Raw genomic sequence first — 27,277 nt, 5'->3', positions numbered from 1 at the left:
GATTATTCTGTGATTTAGCTCCCCTCAAAACTGCTTTTTCTCCAGTCTGAACAAACTCCACTGCCTTAACCTGACCTCCCAGTGCAGGAGCTCCTACCCACAAACAATGTGAGGCCTTCTGCTGAACATACTTCAGCTCACTAATATTGGTCTTGTACTGAAGGACTCAAAACTGGCACGGTCTGACCGATGCTGAGCAGGGGATGATCACTGCCCATAAGTAACTGGCTACGTTCTTATTGATGCAACCCAGGATGTTGTAACACTCAAGAACACATATCTTAAGAGCTATTTCTGGAGAACACTGTGTTTTTATGTGTCAGCTATCCAGGCTGAACGAGTAAATATTTAAGATTCTCTTACTGTGATTCTTTGAAAACTTTTGTGCAATTTTCAGCTGTACAGCTATTTTATCAGACACCATAAAAGGCAGAACCTAAGAAACAGCAGAGTGGAGCTCACACATCAAAGTACATGAAAACATTTCCACACCAAAATGTTATTTTTTTTCATTCACCTTTTGTGATAGAGCAAACTTCTTCAGGTTAGGTCTCCATGAGAAAAATAAAATTGAGCTTTAAAGACTGTTTACGTTAGTGTATTTTTACAGAGAAACAAGTTGGTATATTGGTGTTGATTTACAACTGGTTTCAAAATAATTATGTCCTTTCATTTAGAATTTAGCTAATTAGCAATATTGGAAAATACAGTAAAAAAAATATATAGCTTTGTTTATAGGTCTCACACAAAATTACTGTACATTGAACAACAATTAGTAATTATATTGCCAAAATAGCTAAAGTCTTAGGAACCCATTATGTGTGGCACCATGCCAAACTGCATACAAATAAAAAAGCCCGCTCCAGCAGCAACACAGCTTCTGTGCACTTGGTACATGTCAGTAAAAATTTGGCCAGTAAAGGTGATTCTGAATTTCATCCCTTTATCTTCAGTCTACATAACAATTTGAAAATAATACATACATGCACATCACATTTCACTATGTTTTTGACTTTAAAACAAATGCTAGATATGTTGGTTCAAATAAAAATACCATTCATAAGCTATCTTCTAGTTTACCAGGTGACTGGGAAATATATTTAACTGTGAGTGTATTCTGCATTAATTAAGTTCATGTTCCACACAAAGGCACATTTTTTGAAAGCTTCCTATTCTCTATCTACTACAATATGAAGTTTTCAAGCTCTGCTTATACTCACAGATCATGAGATTATGATTCACAACACAACTAAAAGCCAAAGACTTTTGTGATTCTACAAAGAAATATACTGATTACAACAGATATGTAATGGTTATGCAGATTTACTTTCCTCATTTACATTTGAAATTTTGTTTCATTGAAGCAGAGGACCCAGTGGCAATGAAAAAACTAAGCCAAAACCAGCAACAACAACAAAAAAACTTAATCCTTGCTCAGTGCTTTATGATAGCTTTTTTTTTTCACTAGAAACATATGAAGAACCAGTTACAACTCAGATTCAAATGGTTATCTTTGAACATTTCTAGGGAGCAGATACAAGCAGTCAGACTTCTAAGATTACAAGACAAAAATGGCAATGTTATACCTTTGTACATAGAGCATGGGTATTTATATATCATTTCAAAGGATTTCTGTAGAGACCAACAAGTCAGAAAAAGTGCTAAGGAAAGTAAATAGCCTTCAAAACACAAAATAAAGACAGACTTGCCAAGATCTGAAAGCCTGGCTTCAAACACCAGTAAAGATCTCAGAGGGTTAAATCTAGAGCTAGTATCTTACTGCACATCAGTCAGCTACACATACATAGATACAGCAAATACACACAGCAGTACCCCAAAACAGAAATACCTTTTCTTTGTATTAAGACAATTTGATTTTAGTTGAGACTGCAATGATTTTGTCATGATCACCAATCTTGCCACTTGAACACGTCATACACATTTAAACTCAGCTGTCTTCCCACTGATAATAAGGAAATAACTAATGCTGGAGAGATTAATTTAAGAAGGTCAACAAGGGATTTTTGTACTGTAACTTCTCATGTATTAGCAGAGTAACAACATGTTCCAAATCTGCAGGCTTAACAGATGCATTTTAAAGGAACACGGCTGAAAACTGTTCTATTTTCATATGTGACCCCTATTTCCTTAGTATTAGCAGGAAAATATTATCAGTCACATGGTACCAGTCTAGACAGACTGCTTGCTCTGTGATTTATAAACACACCATCAAAAAAAAATCTGGCCAGATTTATACCACATGGCATATTCTTGTGGAAAACTATGATATGAAATAGTCATAGTTCTTAGTACAGCTCCACTTTCAGACATCTTTATAAATGCTCTCTACTTGAAAATAGGTTACAGCAATTTCCAAAGTGAACAATGAGGAGCAATAAGAGAATTCTGCCACATAATTTACCACCTCAAGTTTATTACATTCCAGAACACTGTCAATGGATGTTCAGTAGGAACTTGAATCTGAATTGACTTCATTTACAGCTAAAGGATAAGTGGTTTTGTAAAACCCAGGTCAGACAAAAAAAGTTACCCCCATGCTTAGTGGTGAAATACTGAGGAATGTTGTACAACATACCAGAAGTTACTGAAAGATCACAAAGCCTGAAAGTATATCCTTAATCAGGGTATAACTGAATGATAAATGTGTCAACATGACTTAGCAGTACCACCTGATCCACAGTAAGTCAGGTCCTGTATTGCATCTGTTATGTACTTAAAAAAAACATTCCCAAATTTCTAATGTAAAATACAAGGCAATAAGCAAAGAAGGACAGAAAAGAAAGAATGAGTACTATAAAAATGTCAGCCAAATTCAGATAAAGATCAAAGCAAAAATGCTAACAAAAAACCCCAAACAATATTATGATGGTACATCGAAGCTTATCTTTCTGTCCCCTAGCCATGCTAACAATGTGAGGGAAGAAGAAGAAAAAAGCATTCAGAGAAGGTTCACAGATGATGCAGGGGAGCTCAGTTTCCATTGGCTAGCTGTACTGTTAATAAGGAAAGGAGATAGCAGAAAAGGAGACTGGAGGAAAAGTAAAAGACTTGCATGGTTAAATGAAGATCCTCTTCTCCTCCACTTTTACCTCTTTATTAACCAAAGACAGCCTTGAGAAATTAGGTTTTACTAGAGATTTTATGAATATAACCTATATTATTTTAGATATTTGCACCTGTATTTTAAATGAAAGATGGTATCATTCATTTCTTAAATGAGCTAGAAAGCAGTAACTTTAAATTATTTTTCATGATGTACCAGGAGTCAGAGGAAGATGACAGTTTAAAGACAGAACACTGTTTTTAAGAATCTATCAGCAGGTATTTACAGCTAAAGAAACAACATATACCAGAAGCTGAAGCCTTCACTGATCTTAGTCTGCCACCACAGATAAACATTTTTGCATTACAGCGTTACCAGTACACAGACCTACAGATCCTTTAAGCTGAATCACAGTCTTGATTATTATCCTAGTCAATGACTGAGCTAACAGCATGGATAGAAGCAGATTTACAGCATCTTCTCCCAAAGATGGAAATTAAACCTGAAGGGAGCAGGAGAAACTGGTAAAGTGAAGGAAAACAAGACCATTTGAGAAAATTCCCCTTCTTCCAAAAACCCCCTGTCTTCCTATGTATTCTATGCCATTTGGAGATTTACAAGCAGCAAGCCTGTATTCTGTGTCAGTCCTAAAATGCCTTTTGCTGGTAGTCAGTGTGACCGCAGCTTGCAACTGCAAGTGTTCTTTGCGAGATGATCCGTAAACCAACTATATATATATATATATACACACACACATATACACCCCACTGGTGTTCAATATGGGTACTTAAATCTGGTGCATACATGTCATGGCTGGTACATACTGGCACATACTACTGTTTCAGCACTGCATTCATTTCTGAATGTAGCTAATTGTTTAAGTTCCACCAGCCACATGACAGGTCACACCTCTTCCAGTGTTTTCATCATCACATTTAAAACCAGCTATTTTTCCTGTCAGTTTTCAATTTCTACAACAGAAACAGTAAGCAGGTTATTTGTTAATGCATAAATGCAGCGTAATTGATACCACAGGTTCTTCTTGGGTTGGTTTGTCTGCTTTAAAATGTGCTATCAATAGAAGCTCAGATCAAAGATTACATAGGCTAGCACCCTTGGTCCAACTACAGCAAGTAGAAGATATTTGAGAAATAATCTTTAAACAATGGATAAGAAGGTGGATTTGTTTCACTGAATATGGCTCCTCCTGAGGGGAACTGAGCTACATCATGAAATACAACAACTTTCTAACACACCCTCACTCTTGGGAGGGCTTACAAAAGATATAAATAAATAAGGCTCTGTCTACCCATAAAATACAAAACCAAACCTTCTCAGAAGCATTTGATTGCTAGACTACACTTGTGGCTTTTTTTAGCAACTCATTCCTACTGTATCTACCTCATTTTACTTATTCACAAATGCCATTTGTTGTAAAGTCACACGCAGCACCTGCCATACACAGGCTGAATAAGAAAGTCTAGGCCATCAGGCCAAAGAAACACAATTACTGAAGCACCAGCTCCTCAAACAATACTTGTACTAGCCTGAATGAAAATGTTAATTCTCTTGCAATTCAAGAATGGCCAGTATTTAAAGAGCAATTTATCAGAAGTGTCTCATTAATGACAAAAAATATAAAGCATTGAAAAAAGTCAGATAAAATGAATGATTAAAAGTGCTGTGATTTAACCCCAGCCGGTAGCTCAGTCACCAGCTCACTCCCCCAGAGTGGGGTGGGGGAGAGAATCAGGGTAAAATTCAGAAAACTTGTGGGTTAATGTAAAGGCAGTTTAACACATAAAGCAGAAACCACACACACTTTCCACAGGCAGGCAGGTGTCCAGCCATCCCCAGAAAAACATGGCTCCATCACAGGTAATGGCGAGTGAGGAAGACAAATGCCATTACTCTGCCTCCTTTCCTTTTCTTCCCCCAGTTTTCTACGCTGAGCACGACATCTTATGGTGTGGGATATCCCTGCACTGGGGTCAGCTGTCCTGGTTGGATCCTCTCCCAAGTCCTTGTGCACCCCCACCCCCCCCACTGGCAGAGTGGGGCGAGAAGTGAAAAAGGACTTAACCTTCTGTAAGTTCCACTCAGCAATAGCTACAACATCCCTGTGTTACCAGCACTGTCCTCAGAACCAGACCAAAACACAGCCCCATACCAGCTACTGTAGAGAAAATGAACACTACTTCAGCCAAAATCAGCACAAAACAGAAGTATTACTAAAACAATTAGAACCTCTTACAAACCAGGACAAAGTGTTTTGATCCCCTGGTGTGGTGGGTAACCCAAAATATTATTGCGTTCCTGTGGCAAGTACCATCTTGGAAAGCCTCAGATGCCATTTTCCCTTTGTCTCCCTACATGGTCAGCGGTGAGGGCCACCATCTTAGGAGGGGCTGTTACCCGGCCAATCTGGGTATCTCTTTGTTCCAAAGATTCAGCAATTTTGTGCCTAGTGATTATTTACTGTTATTTTTTTTGCCTGTCACTATTCCACTTGTTCGTAAACGGCTATTTTTTTCACTGATACCCACCCACATTTCTTCCTCATTGGTAGAAAGGGACTGGTTGAAGCTAGGGGGTGAGGGGGTAACTAATTATAGAGTGTGCGCCTCTTTAAATTGTCTTAAGCCAAGATACCCAGCAATGAAGATTAATCTGTAGAAAATATCTTCTTACAGAAACTACCATAAAGCAAAAACATATGGCAGGAGGATACAGTTGTGTCAAACATTCCTTTTGTACATCTTCCCACTAGATGAATCCTGTCTGCTTATCCTGTTGTTGTTGACGAATATGTAAAACTGAGTTATGAGCAGAATTAGTCAATTGTGAGAGAGAAATAAGGCATATTTGGTACTGATATTAGTATCCCTGCCCATGGCATGGAGGGTGGAACTATATTATCTTTTTGTTACCCTTCCAATCAAATCTGTACACAACTGGTAACTGAAAATTTAAAAAAGTTGCAAAGGAGAAACAGGACAGACCTGTAGAAATATTTGTAACATATCAACCCACTGAATTTGAAATTTCTCATTGGTCCTGGTATGTTTCTGTGAACAGTTTCGAAACCCAATACAGATTTCAGGTCAAAACCTGAAATCAGACTTAGGAAAATGATAGAAAAGACAAGTAACCTTGAATATCCATGGGATACCTAAGAGGCTCAAGTTTCTGTGTTTGATTATGGAATGCTGATTACATTAAGGGTCAGTATAATCGCTATAGTGAGCAACTGTTTTGCCGTCTAAAAGAACAAATTACAATGTAGTGAACAGGGCACACTGACTGACTGGGCCAGTGCTTCAGTGTTCTCGCCTCTGGAGGATCTCCACAGTAGGCAGTTCAAGACAGTATTCTCAAGCAAAGAAGCAGAATTCAATTGAGGCACATCCTTCACTTTTTCAGTCTGACTGGGACCAAGAAACCATCTTTTTGCTAATCTCCACTGACAATTTCCACTCCAAAATATCTCCACATGTAGGATCCAAGCAGAAAGACTTTTATACTAAGCTACTACTACCAAGAAAAGGCTAACAGCCTCTATATGGACTTTACTATATTCCTGCACATAGGAATTCTTCTGCTCACACTGAGCAACTGGAAAAAATTATGCACATTTTCTGAGGGGAAGCGCTTGAAGTTTCTGGAACTTCAGGCTTCATTTTAAGGTGCTTTTTTTTAAGCCAAATTGCAGCCGCACTAATAGATTCTTGTCCACAAGAATGGGCATATTACCATGTATCTTAGAGCTTGTAACAAAATAATTAAGCCTGCTTATATAGCGTGTGTATATATACATATATCAATATATAGGATGACATAATTTAAAAAAAAAAAAAAAAAAAAAAAAAAAAACCAACCACATTCAGAAATGTATATACCAAGTTAGCCACCTAAAGAGTTGTGCTTATTCCAAATGCACAAAAGATTGGTACAAGAGTAGTGGCTACTCTCTTGTCAAAGTGACCTTTATGTTTTCTTTAAGGTGTTTTAACTTTCCTGGTAAAATTAGTACTAACTCTTGAATAAGCAGGAAGTAAATAAAACTAGGCTGGTTTTATTTTGCTTCTAAGGAGTAGCAAACCAGAGCAGTAAGTGACTAAATTAGAATGGAAGACTCCTTTAAGAGTCTGCTAGCCAGAAAACCCAAGATACTTCATCTCTCCTGCATCTATGATGCATATATATATATATATATATATATATATATACACACACACATATATACATACATGCATTGATTTTGTGTAATTCACTGTAGCACAGTTTTAATAAGATTAGATATTTTTGTGAATATGGCACAGGAAATTGAAAACAACACTGAACTACCCTATGCTGTGATCTACTAATGGTGCAATCGTGCTTTTGTGGAAATACTGTAACAGAAAAGTAGCCCTGAGCTAATAAATTGCTTCTGACTCCCATGGATTGTTCCTTTTACCAAAAATGCTGCTAGTTCCTTCAGCTTAAATCCCTACCCTGTTTACAGGCACGCTTGCATCTAAAAAGTCAGGATCCAAGAGTACCTCAAGACAAAAAGTATCCATGGATAATGTGGAGGTATCTGAGCAATAATTTCCAAGGAACAATATTAACGAAGTGAAAGTTAAACACACTAAAATGAGTATTTTAAGGCAAAAAGGTAGTCTATCACCTAATTATAAATTTAAAATTTTAGGGAGCTGCTAATATAAATAATTCACATTGCTGAAAAAGTACAACAAAGTCCAGTCTGAACTCTGCCTTTAGTCATTGCTCACACCTCCCCAGAAAGTCTGTGCTATTAGTACCAGGAAATTATGTCTGAGTTAAAACACATCCTTAACTCAAAAATACCACATAAAGTCTTTTTTTTTTTTTCCCTGAATGATACTAATTCTCACAGATAATGTTAGAAACAAACCCCTGTCTTTATGCAGGGTTATTTATTAATAGAGCCTCTGAATTTCCATGACATTCAGAGATACAAGACTTAAATATCAAACAATCAAATATAGAAAAAGAAACCATATGCAGAATCAGAAAATCTTAGTACCAACTAATGTGCATGCATGCTCATATATAATTTTTTTTCTCCATCTCTCTGCTGCTTTTGTACTTGAGATAGATTGCACCATTTGAAATTATTTCCAAATCTGGACTTAAAATGTCCTCACAATCATTTTCCAAACTTCACTTGTTCTCATCTCTGATGTGAGAATAGAATAAAGAAACAAGAGTCTGAAAAGAAGATAGAATGTAATAACAGACTCACACATTGTAGACCTGGGCATCCTGGTAGACACCAAGCCAAACATAAACCAGAAATGTGCCCTTGCAGTACAGGAGGCCAATGATATCCTGGGATGTATTACAGAGTATTGCCAGCAGGCTGAGGGAAGCCTTTTTCTCTACTCAGCACTGCTTATACCACATTTGGACATGATTAAGGGACTGGATACAATGCTCTGACAGCTGGGACTGTTTAGCTTAGAGAAGAGAAACTCAGAGGGAATCTTATTAATAAATTGGAATATATCTGAAGAGAAGGAGCAAAGAGGACAGTCAAGCAAATTTCAGTGGTTCTCAGTGTGGCAATGGACATAAACTAAAGCACAGGAGGTTCCCACTAAGCATCAGGGAACAAATTCTTTACTGACGGATTGTGTCTGAGCACTAGTAAAGGTTGCCCAGGGAGGTTGTGAAATCTCCATCCTTGGAGATACTTAAGAGCCATCTGGACATGATTCTGGGAAACCGCTCTAGAGTGGTTAGACCAGATGACTTCAGGACTTTTCTTTCAGCCTCAACCCTTCCATGCTTTTGCTATTATGTGTAAGTACCACATTCAGGCAGCCGGGTCATTTGGGTCTTTATGGAAATATGGTTTTTTTACAGTCTTTTTCATCTCTCGCCTCTGAAAGTTACTAACTGCCATGATATAACATTCGGCCACTTGTCTACTTGCCTATAAGTTCGAAATGACTATAATTAATGAACTATCCCTCACAACAACATGTGACATGTTTTTTGTGAGCCAGAGGTTCAAGTTGTACCTTTTTACCACCTTCTGCAGCCTCGCACTGAGTACCCACTGACAGCTTCACAAATATAATCTCCATCTCCTTTGTGGTCTAGAGTTCAACATGACTTAGAGGCAACAAAGAATTTGAGTCTCCTGCATTAAGAGTTCTGATATCTGGAGTACTGATTCTAAGCAAACTAGATACTGAAAGTCAAGTGTAACCCATTTCTGTGCTTAAAATAATATAGAATCTTTGAGCTCCTGTACAAGAGACCACAGGGATATATTTGAAGGACATCTTGGGTTGTCAGCAGTGAACCTTCAGGGTAGAGAAAATGTATTATTAGCTTGATTCAAGAGGTATCCAAGCCCTTCCTTGCTGTTGTTAACAGTAATAGTGAGTTGCACAAACTTTAGTTAGAGTGATGATTAAAGTCACGTTCTTTGAGATGAGCAGTTCTCAGACTTGAAGATATTAATTAAGGTTGAAAAATATATCTTTAAACATTCTCTTACTATACCAAAATCCTTTTACATTACAGTAGAATAAGGGGGGAAAAAACTGACAGTATGTTTTTTAAAAAAATTAAAAATTAGAACACCATGTATTGAATATTTTGACTAATGTGGATTTCAGCTTTTGGCAAGTGTTTCCACTGAATTCAATGGATAACAAAACTGAAATAAGAAAGGGATAAAAAGATTGATGATGTGGATGCCACTAAAAGGTGACGTTGAGAATACAACAAAGGAAAGGTAATCTTATCCTCTGGTATGGTTTGGAGTTTACACAATCATCAAGGACATAATCAAAAGCTCACCAAAAAAATGCAGTTTGCTTTCACTGGTCTTGGATAAACAGCCTATTCTCTTTGTGCTGTTTAAGAATCTCTTCTCATTTGAGGGCAATATGATAGTTACAAACAAGGTTGTTCAAGGTGATAGAAAAAGGATTAGCATGCCAACTTATCTCGCCACCCCACACAGATGGGGCTAGAGGCATCAGTCGTTTCTGATAAGATGTTCATATCATATTGACACAGACACAAAGCATCTATCAATGAAAGAAAATTTTAACACACTCCATTTTATTGAAGTGCTGCCTTGAAATTTTCCCATTAATAGTACTACTACTTGGAAAAAAGAAAATGGTTTAGAATGCTACATAAGAACTATGGGTCACATTAAAGATTTAAGAATTTGTGCAGCAGTATGCTGGCATAAGACAGAAGAACAAACTCTACATAAATGTAAAGGTCAGCAAAGCGAACGGGACTCTGAGCAGATGATGATGCGGCATTCTTATGCATGCTTATCAATGCCGAGAACAGGCCACAGTCTGAACTGAACAAATGTAGGCAGCAGCCTTAACACCTCCTATTCCTTTTTTCATAATACACTACCCAGTGTTGCTGGAGTTTTCAAAATTCTCCTTAAAAAACCCAGGCAAGATCTCTAGATGGTAATGTGCAACATACATTGATACAGTCTTATGGCATCTACACTGGAAAAGAAGGAATTTCAGAGGACATGGGGATAACTTGATTTTTTGAACATAGTCATCTGGTAAATATTTCCTTTGAGCTTTTTTGCCCAACCCCCTCCCCCCCCCCCCTTTTTTTTTTTTTTTGGTAGCAGCGGAATATTCTTATAGCAACAAATAAAGGTAACACAGCCTCAGTGAATAATGCTCATTGTCTACAAAACAGCTAAGCTCTTACTTTTGTCCCTTGCCACTTGTTAAAATGATTCTATTAGAAGTTAATAAGTGAGATCTTTCCAGGATCTGATTTCAAAAGAAAAAAATCAATGTATTTTTGATTAAATGATTGGTGTTCTTAGAGCTCCAGTGTAAATGCCCCCCCTGGCTATACTAAGGTCATCACTACTGCAAAAAAATGCCATATTGGGTAGCTGATATTAGTACATGTGAACAGAAAGCACAGACTGTCATCAGATGTCCTTTATTTCTCTGAAAATCTGCCACTGCAAAACTTTTAACTATGTAATCCCTTGAAGTACATATCATTGGCTTTTTATGTGTGACCTTACTGCTGAAAGAAAGGTTTGTTTCATTAACTTCAGTTCGGGTGAGATAAAAAGGTATCCCCAAAGCCAACAATCATCACCACACTCACACTCCTCAGTACTCTAAATGCTGGGACTCTATATATTCCCCTGCATATTCCCAGAAATAGAAAAACTTCTAAAACTTCACAAATAATACACACTACAACTGATTTATAAAACAGCCTATAAAGAACATCAGAACACAGGATTGTTGCAGTGTGCTGAAATGTTGCAAACACACATTTCCAGTATTCCTTTTGTGCTGTAACAATGGCGTCTCTCTTACCTAAAATCATTAAGTGTTTCTCATATTAAATCAATTGCACTCAGGGTTCTATAATCCCTTTGAACTCTGAAATCATTTTTGCAATGTGATTTTAGTAGAAACAATTAAGTCCCAAAGCACAGTTGATTTACTCTGTTCCACAGAACTTTCCCTCATTCAAACTATGATCCTGTAGTATCCATCTTACATACACTATTTTATGATCTATATGATCAAGTTAAATAGAATTTGGTGCTTTTGAAGACAATTTTCTGATCATCTCCACATTATGATTCACAAGCTAGAGCAGTCTAGCTGTGAATCCAAACTAAACATATGCTACTGCCACTCAGTCCACACAACCGCAGATTTAGTCCACAGTAAAATCCTTAAAATATTTATACACGTTAACATTGGGTCTAACATGAGCTGCTGCTCTACAAATCCACTCCTACCAGCTGGCACTACTTGCATAAGTAAACAGAAGTCTTAGACTTTCAAACTGTTGATTTGCTTACAACAAAATAAGATTATATAAAAACAAATCTTCAAGGCTCCATACCAAATTGGTAAGTCCTTCTGATTTTTTCTTGTCTCAAACATCTGTGTAACAAACCAGATTCCAGAACAGATTTTATAAAAGCATTTTTTTAACAACACAAAGTACCAATACAGATCCAGGTAGAGTATGTTTGAGCTCATATACTTCAGGAAGAACTATAAGTAGACAGTACAAGCTCAGCAGTGGCCAGAAAAATAGTACTGAACTAAAAGACAAACAAATCTCAAGAGATGTGACCACAGACCTCTTTCATTTTCCAACTACAGTAACAGAACCTCTCTACACCTGCATATGCTAAAATGCTTCCTTTTAGGATTCTATACTAGTGAAATTAGTTCTAAAATTTAAGTATCAGCATTATAGTTTTTTACTTTCTTAACCAAAAATACCCAAGGAATATACAAACTGGGCTTGTGACCTTAAATAAAAGAGGAACAGAACTATAAGGTTAGAAGACATAACAGCACATAAACCAAAGAAATTTACTGGGACAAGCCATATGGCTGTACCATGTTAAAGCAGCGCCGTTCACAACTTGCTCTAACCCCACTCAGGGGCTGTTACTGCTCTAGAACAGGAAACTGCAAAGCAGAAGGAAGAAGAGACAAATGGAAGATGATACAAAAACACACCAGGGAAAACCCTAGGAACCATCAGGGGCTGGCTTCAGCAGTTTATTGTTAATTTAAGTGACAGCAAAAATCATTCCTAGCAGCTAGTTTAGCCACAAAATGTGGATATACATATATGCATACAAAGCAAGGAAAATTAGCATGCACCAATTAAGTAGAAAATGAATGACTTGCAACTGTAGTCTTAATAAGCAGAAGCATATCATGACTCAGATTTAACTACCTGACTTAAATATAGGCAGTTTTCTTGCTTCCATACAAGTAGAATATTCATGTACAAAAAAAGCCTTTTAGAGTGTGAAGACACACATTAAACAATTATTTTATATAGGAACAATCTGCAAAATAATATTTATTATTATTTTTTATTAACAACAAGGAAGTCATAGATTAACCTGTATTTTATTATTATCCCTAACTTAATACAACAGGACTGTCATTATTGTAAATGCCAACATATTTAGAAACGGTTATTTTTAATAGCAATTTCCAGCAACAAAAGAAAATCTGGAGAAAAGTACAATCTCATCCTGTCCCAAACAAATGGAAAGGGATCCCAAAAGAGTATTTAACTCTAGCACTGTTGATAGAAAACCGTTCCTATTGCCCAAAGTGGGTGCTGATCTCATTAGGTAAGGTGTAAGCAGGGCATAACAGCCCCTACCAATCCAGAGAAATCTTTAGCCAGAAATTTGGAAAACAAAAAAAGCTTCGAAGCATCACTGATTTTTTCTGTCCCTATCTGATACCAGATTTCTGCTCTGAGAAAGTTACTAATGCATTTCAAAATCAGTTTTTTACATCTCATGAAAAAAATATTATCAAATTCCCAGTATATGTTGGAAAAACTAGGAGCATTTATACATGCTGTCAAAGATGAAAAATTATTTAATTGAGAATAGCTACAAATATAATTAATTGTTCTTTTATTCATAGAATAAACACCCCTTAAGGTGTGTTGCAACACACCTTAATAAAGATCATATAATGATGATCTATTCAAAACACTAAAGGAATACTAAGATACATTATCAAAACCGGAATAACTGTTAAATGATTTTATGGCTTTAATGTCCATCTCTTTACTTATTTTAAAATATGCTATCCTAAAAATGCACTGGTAGGTCCCACAATGAGAGCACCAATGTTTATGTTTAACTAGGAGAATATTCCTTAAACATATACATTGCCCACCACAATGTATCTTTCCTATTCCTAATTAAAAAGAAAAAAAAATCAACACGTAGTGAAAAACATTGAATTTGTACATATATATCTCACTTATTTTTGATCGACTACCCTAAATCCTTTGCGAATATTTAAGAGCAAATTCAGAGTGCTTATCCCTATAGATTCCACACTTAAGGGCTGATGTCAAAAACTCAGATAACTAATACTGAGAATTTATATCCTTTATGATTTCAATATCAGCTTTTTCTGAACCTGAAGCCTCAAATTTTACTGAGATCTAAAGTAGTGAAACAGAACACAAAAAAGTTTTCTGGATGGATTCAGATCAAAATTACTTCAGGGTACACTGAGCAGCTCTTCAATCAATACTACCTATGGCTCCTAAGGAGCTGTCCAAAATTCCCTAAAGAAGATGCAGACATTTCATCAGCTGAATTGTTTTCTAGGATTTACTGACTATAACTAGTTACTGATGATGCAATTCACACAAAGATCCTAAGTTTAGATGCCTTTGGATCTGGATTCCAACCCTAAAGTCCATTGATTCATCATGAAACCTTCTGAAATCAGACAAAAAGGAAAGCATTGGCCTATTGTCTTAATCTTGGCATCTTACCCGTGACTGCAGAAAGATAGATCCATCTACACAGATTCCAGAGGTGATGGTGTGTCTGCTCCTCCCCCTGCCATCCACCTGAAGACATACTTGTACTTTATTTCAGGACTAATTCATGTCTAATGAGATGTGACTACTTAGAGAAACAAAAGATAATGAAGCAAATGCTGAATTTAAATATAAAGCACATCAGGGATTTTCTAAAATTTATTTGTCAAATAAAGAGCAACAAACTGCAGTGTAGGTGAAGAATAGATTTATATTAGTAGGTGTGTTTCTTCTTTAAGAGAAAAAAGGCCCATATCCAATTTCTTGCTCTGCTTTGAATATTAACTCAAACTTACACTTCCTATCTGCCACAGAATCTGAACCATCTCTTTAGCCACAGCAATCTGCATTAAGATATTTTATAAATGTAAAAGGAATTAAAATTACTACTGTTCTCCTTTTCCTTATCTGCTTGTCTTTACAAAGACAAACAGTACCTACATTGCATCATGTCAGAATTCACTTTTGCCAATACTTACTAAATGTAGTTCCTGTGGCAAAACACATGGGTCAGAAGAACCAGAGAAAAGTTTTGTGCTGACATTCAGGCTCATAGCTTTCAATTTGATATCTAACTTTTTTTTTCCTACTTTATACATCTATATTCTTTTAATCTATTCTTAGCATGTAATGATACTGTATTTTCTTATTAGATGCTCAATTCTGGTCCCACTAAGACAAATGCAAAAACTGTTAACACACTGTGCTTTCTCTTCATACCTTGGTTTGTCTCAGTTGCTACAGGATGCTATTTTTAGAGAACTCTATAACTGTACAAGAAAAAGTTTTACCATCTTTCATTGCTCAATGAATATTTTCTAAGTCTGATATTTTCCTAATATTGCATGAGTAAACTATAGTTTAAAATGGGCTAAGGACAATCCTATTCTTGCACTCTAATACAAAGCTCAGCTATTGAATCATATATTCCCTATGTTATGAAGTTATGACTTTCTTTTTTCCTTATTTTCCAAAGCATGGATTTTTCCACAGGGTTTTCTCTTGCACCAGTCTGGACTGGAAATACTATTCCTTTTTGGATAGCATTTCTCCATCTCAATATCTACAACTGCTATTCTGTTTACTGTGATACTTGAACAAATATTGCTGTTTAAACAGTTGAATGTATAAAACTGATAACATAAAACAAACAAACAAAAAGCTGTGGAAAAAGATATCCAATCAATTTAAAAAGTAACCAGACAACCTTGCTTCTAGTCATCCAATCTTTTAAAGCTGCTATTTTAATTGTATATAACTGAGGTTAGAAAAAATAGATTTATTAGCGATAGATATATTGATATAGAGATATCTTACAATTGCAGGTCCACCTGAGAAGAAGCTAAGTTAGTTTCAAGACATTCTATTATTAAATCTGAATTCTTTACTCTCTCCAACTGAACTCCTTAAGAGGTGACTTGCTTTATGTTAATTTATATGAGGTAGACAATGAACATTCTATTACATTTGAACAGTCTCGCTAAAGCAAACAGGATTACCCACCTGAGGAAAGCTTGGTACACATACAGTGCTTACAAAATTTAACATATAAAGCAGCAAAGTCCAAAGAAATAAAGCCAAAAAAATTCTAATAACACAAGCAATGGTTTGAGGAAATACATTTTAAGTCATTTATATTAATATACTTCTACCTTTACCTGTGCTAGTAACAAGTTTCATCTGTTCTTTTCATTACAGTTTTCTACTGGACCACAAAATGAAGACTTCGAAAACCAATGGACAAATGACACAACTAGGTTGTGACAGATCCTAAGGTGTTGCCACACACAACTTTAGACCTGTACTTTTGCTAGAAATGAGCAAAAGGGTCTACGTATTCAAGCTCCTCAAGTCCACTGCTGTCCATAGGCTTTGGCATCATTGCAGGGCATGAACGGCGGGGTCTGGGGACACTGTCTCCTCTCATACATCATCATTCTTCTGAGGGAGATTGTTCATTTCAAGCATGCATCAGCAAGGGCCTGAAGATCTCAAACATCCCACCCATTTGTATTGAATAAAAATTATACATTGTCCCATACAGTTGTGCACCATGACCAACCAGCTTTGGTTTAACTCTGTAATAAACTGGTCACTTCCATGTCTAGTCTGGACAGGTCATGTAAGTACCCATCTTGAACACCTCTGCATCCCAGAGTTCATTCTGTGATACAGATATACCTTGCATTTAATTTGTTTTTGTGAAAGCTCTTTTAGGTTTAGCTTTTCCAGTATGTTGAGCAGTTTCTGCTTGTTTCTTGGGAGAGGTTTTTTGTTATGTTTGTTGTTTGTTTGGGGTTTTTTGTTGTTGTTACAGAATGGCATGTTTCTTTGATTTGCAGATGGTGCAAACTACCTTCACAAAGCTTATCCTATCATTCCCTCCATGTCCTAGAAGGCATTTTGGATTTGTAACAACACATTTCTTCAAGGTTTGCCAGTAATGGGATGAGGAAGTTCACCGCAGCTGAAAACAGACACTGAAGTCAGGAATCAATAACTAAAGGTCAGATCACAGCAAGCATGTGCGAAACAGCTCTAGATTTTGTGCTTTCATGTAACATGAAATCCAATCCATTTGCTTTCACACCACCACCACTGCCTTAACCTTGCTTTCAGCAATCCATATCATCCCAAATTGTTTTCTGTCAAGGTCTGCAGCTCTCTCGTAAATCTATCACCTGCTGTGGCATTCATTGGAGTGAACACAAACAACATGTCTTGATGCACATTTAATTCTCAGAAACGACAGGAAACTCTATTTCGGTGACTTACTGTCTGAAGTGCAGGCCAGAATGAAATGTCAGTATTTAGTAGCTAACACTGTAACATTAGCTGTGTATACATGATCTCACTAACCGCAAAAATTAATGTACTCAGTATATCCTTCCTTCAAAGTACTGGTTACTGGTTACAAAGCACAGACATAATTTTGTCAAATTCAGCCCAGCTTCCAGGCAGTTTATTCCATGTAGTTCCCCAAAATCCTATTGCCATATTTAAGACAACAACTGTAGAAAGGACTCAAGCTGGAGAAGTTCACAGAAAACTCTCTCCTGTGGGAGGGCACCCAGGCTGGAGGAGAGGAAGAGTGTGAGGAGTCTTCCCTTGGAGGAGGAAGGAGTGGCAGAGAAAATGTGTGACCAACTGACCACAGCTTCTATTTCCAGTCCCCTGTACTGCTAGGGTGGATGAAGGAGAGAAAATTAGGAATGAAGTTGAACACAGGAAGAAGGGACAAGTGGAAAGGAAGATGTTTTAAGTTTTGGATTTATTTCTCATTATCCTACTATATGATCAGTAGCAAATTCATTTTCCCCATGTGAAGTCTGTTTTATCTGTGACAGTAATCGGTGAGTGATCTCTCCCTGTCCTTCTCTTGACCCTTGAGCCTTTTGTTCTATTTTCTGTCCCCTGTCCAGATGAGGAGGGGAGCGACAGGGTGGCTGTGTCTGGCTGGAGGCCAGGGTCAACCCACCACACCCATCACCACTGCACAGCCATTTAATGGTTCAGACTTCCTGGCATATTCCTCAAATGGAACTTACTGAATTCTTGCACTAACTGTACTCTCCTTCTGTGCTCATATTTATTAAATGCATAGGGTTTCACTACTAATCACTCCCGAGTTTTCTCTCTCAGTCAGAATTCTGAAAATAGAAGTAGCTACTGAATATTTTTAAAATCAAAGGTTATCAGGTCTCTCATGGAATTTAAACTCTAGGATGGATTGATTTTGACAGTTTCACTGAAGAACCAGCACCTTCTCATAGAAGTAAAGCCTCTTCTTATAAAAAATATGCTGAAGTCACTGACTAAGGGCAGCCTTCCAATCTCATGTACTGAGGAGAACTCATAAATATTACCGAGAAAGCAAAAGTTCAAAGTTTTGAATGAGCACTGATTAGGAGAGATGAAAATAGGGATACTGAAAATTGACCATTCTGTACGCATACACATATATTCCTATGGGGGGGGGGGGGGGGGGAAAAAAAAAAACCCACAACAACAGACAAACACACACACACCCCTCCCCCCCCCAAACTGGAAGGTGAAATAAGTAAACAAGACAGAGATGTATACATTTTTGTAAACCTTAAATTACACTACAAGTCATTAGACATAACAACAGAATTTCAGAAGGAAGCAAAATATTCTCATGAAACAAGAACACCTTACCCTTGTTTCTAAATGTGGAATTTGTTACCTGGATCAAAAGATAGAGTACTTATTGTAAAACCTACGTAAAATCAGTATTTAAATAGAAATCATATGGTACCTGATGGGTCGATTTTCTTTACTATCAAAGAGTGAAAAGATTACTTCCAGTTCCTCTCCCAGATTGGAGCACATTAAACTCTTCATCTGAACAAAAAGATGGTGGCTGCTAGCTGGTACTGGTGTGTCTTTTTTTCGATGGCGATGTTCCATCTAAAAATACCATAAAAACAGTGACCAGTTTGAGTCAATTATAAAATTCTCAAAACAAAGAGGTAAAAAATATGTAATGCAGAACTACTTTCTTAATCCAAATTAGTATCTTTTAAAATTTAACTTGCATTTTTTCCTTTCACATCTAAGAAGGAAAACACAGGGAATTTACTTTACCAGTGTTACACTTCATCATAGTTATCTCTAGGAGAAAAACAGTAATCTCTAGAAGTTTGTCTCTTTTTACTCTGCAAGTGTGGAGCCACTTTAAAGCCTTGCAACATAGTATTTCTTAGCTGGTTTAAACAGTTAATGATCTGATATTCCAATATTCAAACACATTAAAAAATGCTTTTGCAGAAGACTAAATACAAGTATTTTAAACTGGGGAAAAGCAATCATACCCACATTTTATGATCTCCAGTAAACTGCTTTATACAAGCTAATAAAGTGTCTTGATTTGACTTCACAGTTTATGCCTTCTGCATTTTAGTCACCCATTAACAGAAGGACAATATTTAGTTGTACTATCCCTCTCTTACATTTCTAAGCTGTATAGCCTTCATAGTAAGGTTACCTTTTTTCCACCTTTTTATTCTTCAAAGTACACTCCATGAGTCCATTACTAGTTTTCTGGGTTATTTTTCCTCTGTATGTTTCTTATGATTAATGATTCCTCACCATATTTCACCTAATGTTTCAGTATTACATACGACTTTGAAATTACTCAAAAGTATACTGATTCTAGCACAAAGAATTTAATATTAGGCTTGACATTACAAGTTAACCATACAAGTAAAATACAAGTTAAACATTATTTTAAAAAATACATAATTATTCCAGGTCCACAAAAAATTGTAGCAATGATGTGTTTGGGAGGTTGCATTTAAATATAAAAGTTATCATAAATAAAATTCAGTTTAAATACAAGCTTAGTCATGAGCTCAGAACTGTGTATTTTTAACAGCTGCAGTACTTATGAGCCAAAGCCTACATAAATGAATTGGCAAGTTTTCCTAGACCTCACTGGAGATTTAATCACAATAAGAAATATCAGTGCTGGTTTTAGTAAATCAAGATGGGCTTTTACACCCAAAGGAAAGCTTTCTTATGCAATTTAACTGCTATTTACATTAATATATTAGAAAGTACCAGGAGCCCAGTATGATTAATTGTGACAATATTATACCATTATTATATTTCCATAAAGCTTATCTAGACTAGCTCATGAGCCAGGTAAAGCTCAAATGGTAAAGAGTCCCATAAGCTTTTATTGATTATTAAATTCATATTAACAGTCATAATTTTAACGGTACATCAAAAACTAAAATTTTTAACAAATAACATTTGCTACGCACGTGTGCACACAAAAATTTGATATCGAATGAAAGAATCTCATACAGATGTAGAGATGACATAGCCATAAAATAAAAAATCTTTCCTTATAGTAAAACTCATTACACAATGAAATGCCGATTTGTTGGATCAAAAAAGGTACTTCTGCTTAAATAGAAAAGAGTGGCCATCAAACAATCAGGACATAATTTGTTAGCAGAAGTACCAGATATTACATTCACATACCAGCCTGAAGAGCTCTGTAATGCTGATGTCTTCAGGATCCACCATAGCATATTCTTTTCTTGGAACTAAGTCAAGTCCCAGCTGTCTGTATGAGAAATGGAATAACAGCAAGTAGTTTCTACTTTCAAAAGAAATAAATTAACTCAGCATGTGTTTGTTGCTTATTCCAATAAACAATGCACGTGTTAATTGGTACTCTACAATTAGCTGACTTCGGTTTTGTTTCAATATATTTTGGCTGTATCCACCACTCACATCTGACTCATCCCATTAGACTGTTTTCCCGCAATTTTTAAATCTGTTTCGCATTGTGGACAATGCACAATGGACATTATCCTTCGTATTATTGTGAACATTTCAGAGTGAATGCACTAGTACTGTCAATGTGAATAACAACCATGGAAAGGCAGATGATAAGAAAATCCATCAAGTGCCAAAACATCAGCTTATTTTCAGTTTGAACTGGAGGGTATCAAAGATACAGTATCTGTATAACCCTGTAACTGCTGAACAAAATAAGGAAATTAGCTTGAATCAACAGGATTACAATTTATTTCCAGCACAGCAGCAAGCAATAATGTTTAAGAATGCATAAGGATACCTAGGTAGTCATACTGAATTTAAGAAAATTCAAAAGATTAAATTTTTTTTCAAAAATATGTTTTGAAGAGCACGACCTGTCCATATCAAAAGCCCTCACAATTAATTCTTTTCAGTTACTGCAAAACTCTAAGTGGACAGGTAATTATACACTTAATCACAACTCTTTCGTTCTGTTAGGTATTTATGCTTTCAGGCAGCTGTGGAAACCCTGGAAATTCAGTTAATTCTACTGCTGAATATTGCTTCCTTTAGTTAGCATTTAGCTGTATAAATGTATACTAAAGAAGACACTTCAGAAACAGCACCTAAATGCCAGAGGGTGTTTTAACCATTTTCTTGCTTAAAAAAAAAGTAAGATAATACCATTTGTGTTAGCTCATTTCAGTTATTCATATTAAAGGAAGATGCAGACCTCAGTAGCTTAGAGATGCCCAAGTAGGAACTAAATTGTGCAACCAAGTTAAAAAAAAGAAGCAATGTCAACCAACATAGTTCCAGTTAGAACACAAAGCATATGTTACATGCATCAGCCAGGTATCATGTGTATTAAAAAGATGTAAAATGCTGCTTCAGATATTCCAATGCAATTCTCCTATAGACAGTACTACTGCTACGTAAATTACACTGACATTAAAAAAGCAGGATAAAACAATAAGCCACTTTTCACTGTTAAAACATCGTGGACACAAAAACAATGAAGGAGGAAGTCCATTAAAAAAAAGGTAACACTTGTTAGAAATTTGGTTTTTATTTCAGCATTCTACAATCAGTCTAAAGAACTGGCTTTACAATTTTATTACTTTTCATTTATTTATATTCACTCACTCGTTGCCCCAGTCCAGACGAGCAGTGATGTGTCGCTTGACATCCTTCATCCGATCATGGGTGAGGTGGCCAACGAGGACCTGCCTTCGCAGGTCTAGGATTTCATTCATTATGTGCCACAGCCGGTGAAAGAGATCCCCCTCATTCCTCTGTGAGATAAAAACATGATTGCCTCTACATCACCTGTATAAGCTGATAATCCTAATAAATTATGAGGAAATTAGGAAAACCCTTTTTCCCCTTACCTAGTCTTTTATTCCTCATCACACTGTGACCATTATACCTGCATGTGTGTGTATATAAAACAATTTCAGACCTTGCCACAGACCTTGTCTCAGCACCACACCCATGCCAATATTCCCATCCAACCCCTCAGTCTCACGTTAACCTAATCCAATGTACATGACAGATATGAGAAAAATTCAACAAAAAGATGTTCATGTGTTTCATGACACAGCATTGTTTTATTCCAAGAATGTGTTCATTCTGTGCTGCTGTCTCATCCAAACTGAATATATCAGTTTTTGAAATCATGTATTTCAAGACTATTTGAACTCATACAGATAAGGGGTAGAAAAAACAATAGCTCTGAGCATTCAAACTCTGAACCACAGTGTTAATTTCTTTTAATTTTCCCTTGCATTGATATAACTCTACACACTACCATCTAATCATAAATAAATAGTATCACATAGACAGAATCTTGTCCAGACAGTTGTTCTTTATCTAAGTGTGAAGTAGGAGAAATTATGTGAATATGACTGCTTTGAAACCACATCTTCCTACTCTAATTATATACCAGCTAAGGGCATAATGATTTCCCATAAACAAATCTCTGTTCTGGAAGAACCTATTAACTCTTCCTTCACTAATTGTAAGTAGTTCACTAATTTTAAGTAGTTTTTTTGAGAACCTTTAGCTTGAGAAAATTACTACAACTTTCACCTGTGTGATTCATCACACAAAGTTGAAAAAAACTCCTATTATGATTTGTTCTGTTAATTCTTGCCAAAAACCATAAGCCCTTCCCTTTTCCTTATTCCTATGAATAAAAGGCATAAAAATAAGTTCAGCTACTTCTGCTGCATAAGGTAAACCTAAAATTCATTTAGAAGTATCATTACTCTCCATCAACAACTTTTATATTCCAAGCACTCAGAAAAATTGCAGTTTGATAAATCTGCTCTTTTTACTTCACATTCATTTATTTCATAAGCTCACTGAAAGGGCATTAATTTATTGTTTGTCTTGGCTTTCTGTCTGTCTTCCTTGGAAAGGAAGAAAACCAGGGTAATTTTGAACATGGGATAGGAACAGCAGTGAAGAGAAATGTCAAAAAGAGAAACAACTGCTGTAACAAGAGGGAAATATGAACACTATAAGTAAAAGAAAACAAAGGGAAAAAAAGGTCATAGAAAGAGCCCTTGAATTAGAAACGAGAGACAAACAGGATTCTGTAGGAACATTATAGAGAGCTATACTGACAGTGTGTTTTCACAATTTTCCCTCAGACATGAATATATGGAGCTTTCATTTCTGCAGTCAAAAATCCAAGCTGAATAAACAATAATTCAGGTGCATCTTTGGTCCTGGTATCCAATAAGCTCTATTGAAGCATATTTTTATTATAATATTTATGTTATAATAAAAATATTATAATAGTAATTATTATTATTAGATTTCATGCAAATATGAGAGACATGCTAATAACACTATGAAGCTCAAAATGAAATTTCAAGGTATTAGCAAAACAATTAAAAAAAAACCCGAAAGTTTTGATTTTTTTTTTTCTGAAATATATACTTTAACTAAACCAGAGCATCTAAACACTGCACTCTTTGAGATGAGATTATATATCAAAGCAATATTATTCAGGGTACTTGCCACATAGAGTTGTTTCCACATTGCCCCCCAGTCTCTTAGAGTTGATGTCATTTCTGTAATAACAGAATCTTCTGTTGGAATAACCATTTCAAATTGTCTGTAACATGCAGAAGAACACATGATATTGCACAAGCATTACTAATACTATTGCAGTTACTAATGTGTAGACTTCCTACCACCAACAGTGATATCTGTCAACCTACATGAGCACTCCTTCAGACCATGGCACTTTTTATTTGTATATTTATTGAATCCCCATGGAAAGCCTTTAGGTGAAAATAGTTTAATCCCCATGCAAAGTCTTGGCCCTAGAGAAGTCAAGGTGAGCTTTTTACTACAACATAAGCATACCAAAAATTACTTTCACAGCAGAATAAATCTCAGTTTCCAAAGGAATCTTGTCACTTCAGCTTTTCATGCCTGGATTCCTTTTTTCATGATATCTTGTCTCTCTTACTAAATTAACGTAACAATGTGACAGCTCTTGGCCATGATATTTAGCAGAGAACATGGCCTGAATGGGAAACAAACTAAGAAAGGAAATTGATGCAATAAAAGTTGAACTCCATGCAAGTACTGTCATGGTGTCCACTAACAAAAATTATTCTGCCTTTAAACTTTATTTTATTGTGATGGCTTACAATTTTGTTTCATTGAACCTCCAGTTTTAGCTACTACTTTAAAAGGAGAAGATGATCCTAGGGCATGACAAACCACACGTCTGTAACTTCATAGTGAACAACAGGGAGTTTAACAGTAACATGGGGACATTTTCACCTGTGAAAATGAAACTTGTTTTAATGTTATTACAATCGTCATCATTATTTCTGCCCGTCATGAATAATGGATCTCCAGCACACTCATTCATGCTCCCAAAACAAAGGTCACTTCATGTTCAGGCATCCATATATTATGAGAAATGTCCTTACCTAAACAGTTTTCAAACTTTTTTGTATAATTCTCTACTAATAAACCCAAATAAAGGATACAATATGAACAACTAAAAATTAAGTAAAACTGTGGGAAAAAACTGTTTAGCTAAGATCACTGACAATTTTTTAACATTTTAAATTTTTAGAAGTTTTACCATTAAGGTAAGTTTTACACACTTAAAAAAAAAAAAAACAGTCTGTGTTTTCTTTAAGTCAGACAACTTGAATTCCTAAAAAAAAAATTTAAAACTAATTTTAACCAATTACTCTGGTTTTTATCAACTCTTCTAGATGTGAAAAGACATTATGTTGCATTGTGCTCTGTGTTATTTATTTTCATACTGTATTTTATGTTATTTATTTTTGTTGTAATGGTTTGTTCTGTACTCCCCTGTTCTCCTGAAGAAATATTATGTTCTGAATTTTGTCCTTGCCCTTTTTTCCCTGTCAATCCTCCCACACTACTCCTGCGGGCCCTGTCTGTCATTTGGCTGTTCCTCCCACCTTCTGGAGAGTTCAGGTAAGGACATCGAGTGATAGGGCAAGAGCCGAGGAGGTTCCTCCCTCTATGTTCCCATTGGTTTCTTTGAATGTCCCTCCAACCCTGTTCCACTCCCACCTTATCCCTCATTGGGTGTTGGCTTTTCCCCTCCCTTAGTCCCTCCCCTGTATATAAGCCTGGAACATGAGGCCTGGGTGGGACTTGGCTGGAGCTGCTGAACTGAGGCAGGCGTCCGATGCGGAAGAAATAAAGACCTTGGACTCGCCCTCTCACCAAGTCTGACTCCTTTCCTCCACCATTGACGTGGTCTCTCCCGTGATAAGGGGAAAAGCCCCTCCACCGCTCCCCTGGTTTCTAGGACCCAGGAGAGTTTTCCTGTCTTGTCTCAAGCTAGCCTGGGCAAAATGGAGCCAGTGGCTCCAATAGAGACAAGCAACAACATCAGTTGCTATCAAAAATAAATGTTAGCTCTCCATCACTTGAAGAAGGAAAAAGGAAAAAGTTTCTCTATTCATTTACAGGTTCAGTAAAATATTTTGCCATTAAACTGATACATTATTTTAACTTCTTTTTTTTTTTTTTTTTTTTTTTTTTTTTTTTTTTTTTTTTTTTTTTTTTTTTTTTGTAAAATGGCAAGTGTCTACCACAGTAGAGCTGCTGACCTCAAAGAATAGAGCTTATCTTAAACAGCAGGTTAAAGGACAGCTTATGTACAGAATAATTTCCTCAAATTAAGGCAATGCCATTTTCAAGCCAAACCTAATTGTTTCTCCTTTTCTCTAGACAATGCAGACTGATATTCCCAATTGTATTCAGTGTCTTTTCTGGATATAATATTCCAATTTTATGACCATGAAGGAGTACCAAGACTGCTATTTCAAGTTCTCTGGCAGTAAACTGAAAGCATCATAACTAAATTATCTACTTTATAAGCAAAAGATTTTTGGCACAAGTAACTGATCATATTTAAATATTTGAAATCAGAACATTTCACACATACCCTTTGTTCTTAACACATGCATTCTTCAAGTGAATGTAGTTAGATGGAAATATGCCCTGAAAAATAAAAAAGTTTCGGTAAAAAAGTCCCCTTACATGAGTTTGGCATTCCATTTAGTATCATTCAATATGCAAATGCATGCTGAATTCAAAGTCCTCCAAATAATTAACAAAAAACACACACAAGGAAAGAATGCAATAAATACTCAGTATAGCTGTAACAAACTAAAATGCCATATTCAGTACAGATTAAATTCTTCAACACTTCAGAAAACTAGAAGAGAAACATATGTAGAACATGCAGAAGGTTGTTTGAGAGTTGCCTTATGGCAGATGGTTTTATTCATTATTCCCACCTTGATAAGAAACAGACCAGCTGTGGGGGATAATGTTTCATCAACCACATCTTAAAAATAAGGATTTTCAGATAGGGATTTTTAAAATTAAGCAGAATAAAAGAAGTTAACAACATTCAATCAAAATGAAGTCAAGTAAAGAAAATCAAAATAGAGTCTCATGTGGTGGCTACTCTGCCTGCAGTGCACAGGAAAGTTGTGGTAGATGCCGGTCAAGGAGGCGGTGTCTGCCAGGAGTGGCACTTTTCCAGCTGTTTGAGGGCTCCCCACCATTCTCTTGGACACGCAGCACTGCTGCAACCATCCTATTGCTCTTACAGCACACTGACCTTCACAGATCAGAATGAGCAAAATGAAGCAAGTCAGCTCCAAGCCTCTGGCTGGGGAGATAATACACTATAGCTCATGCAGCGAGAGAAGACACATATATGGTCTCTTCATAATAAGCACAGCTGCATACAGCTTTCCTTTGTGATCACGTGTCCCATTTTCTTTTCACACAGCCATTAGACCTTCAACAAAACCAAATCTACTATGTAGAGGCAACTATCCTCTTAAATGCTCCTACTCGTGTAATGCAAAGTAGTTCAGGGGAGCATCTCCCTGGGACAGCAGGACACACGGCTTTGCAGGTGTAAGGATGTGTCAGGGAACAGGATGGCTGCATCTGCGCACTTCCTCCAGACCCAGCTGC

General features: G+C 36.3%; 1 protein-coding gene across 4 annotated transcripts in view; it reads right to left on the bottom strand.

Annotated features, from left to right (window-relative positions):
* DOCK4 (dedicator of cytokinesis 4) overlaps window positions 1–27,277 on the bottom strand; it is a 244,634-nt gene that overhangs the window by 125,192 nt on the left and 92,165 nt on the right. For all 4 annotated transcript variants that reach the window (XM_040062079.2, XM_040062081.2, XM_040062080.2 and 1 more), the window contains exons 4-8: window positions 26,229–26,284; window positions 23,795–23,891; window positions 21,911–22,059; window positions 20,483–20,567; window positions 18,750–18,901 (exon numbers count right to left, since the gene is read on the bottom strand). In XM_040062079.2, coding sequence (XP_039918013.1) covers window positions 18,750–18,901; window positions 20,483–20,567; window positions 21,911–22,059; window positions 23,795–23,891; window positions 26,229–26,284 — 539 coding nt within the window. The remainder of the gene's footprint in view (window positions 1–18,749; window positions 18,902–20,482; window positions 20,568–21,910; window positions 22,060–23,794; window positions 23,892–26,228; window positions 26,285–27,277) is intronic.

Source organism: Hirundo rustica, chromosome 4 (genome assembly GCF_015227805.2).
Source record: "Hirundo rustica isolate bHirRus1 chromosome 4, bHirRus1.pri.v3, whole genome shotgun sequence".
In the NCBI taxonomy this organism is placed as follows: domain Eukaryota; kingdom Metazoa; phylum Chordata; class Aves; order Passeriformes; family Hirundinidae; genus Hirundo; species Hirundo rustica.
This window is presented reverse-complemented; position numbering and strand designations above follow the sequence as displayed.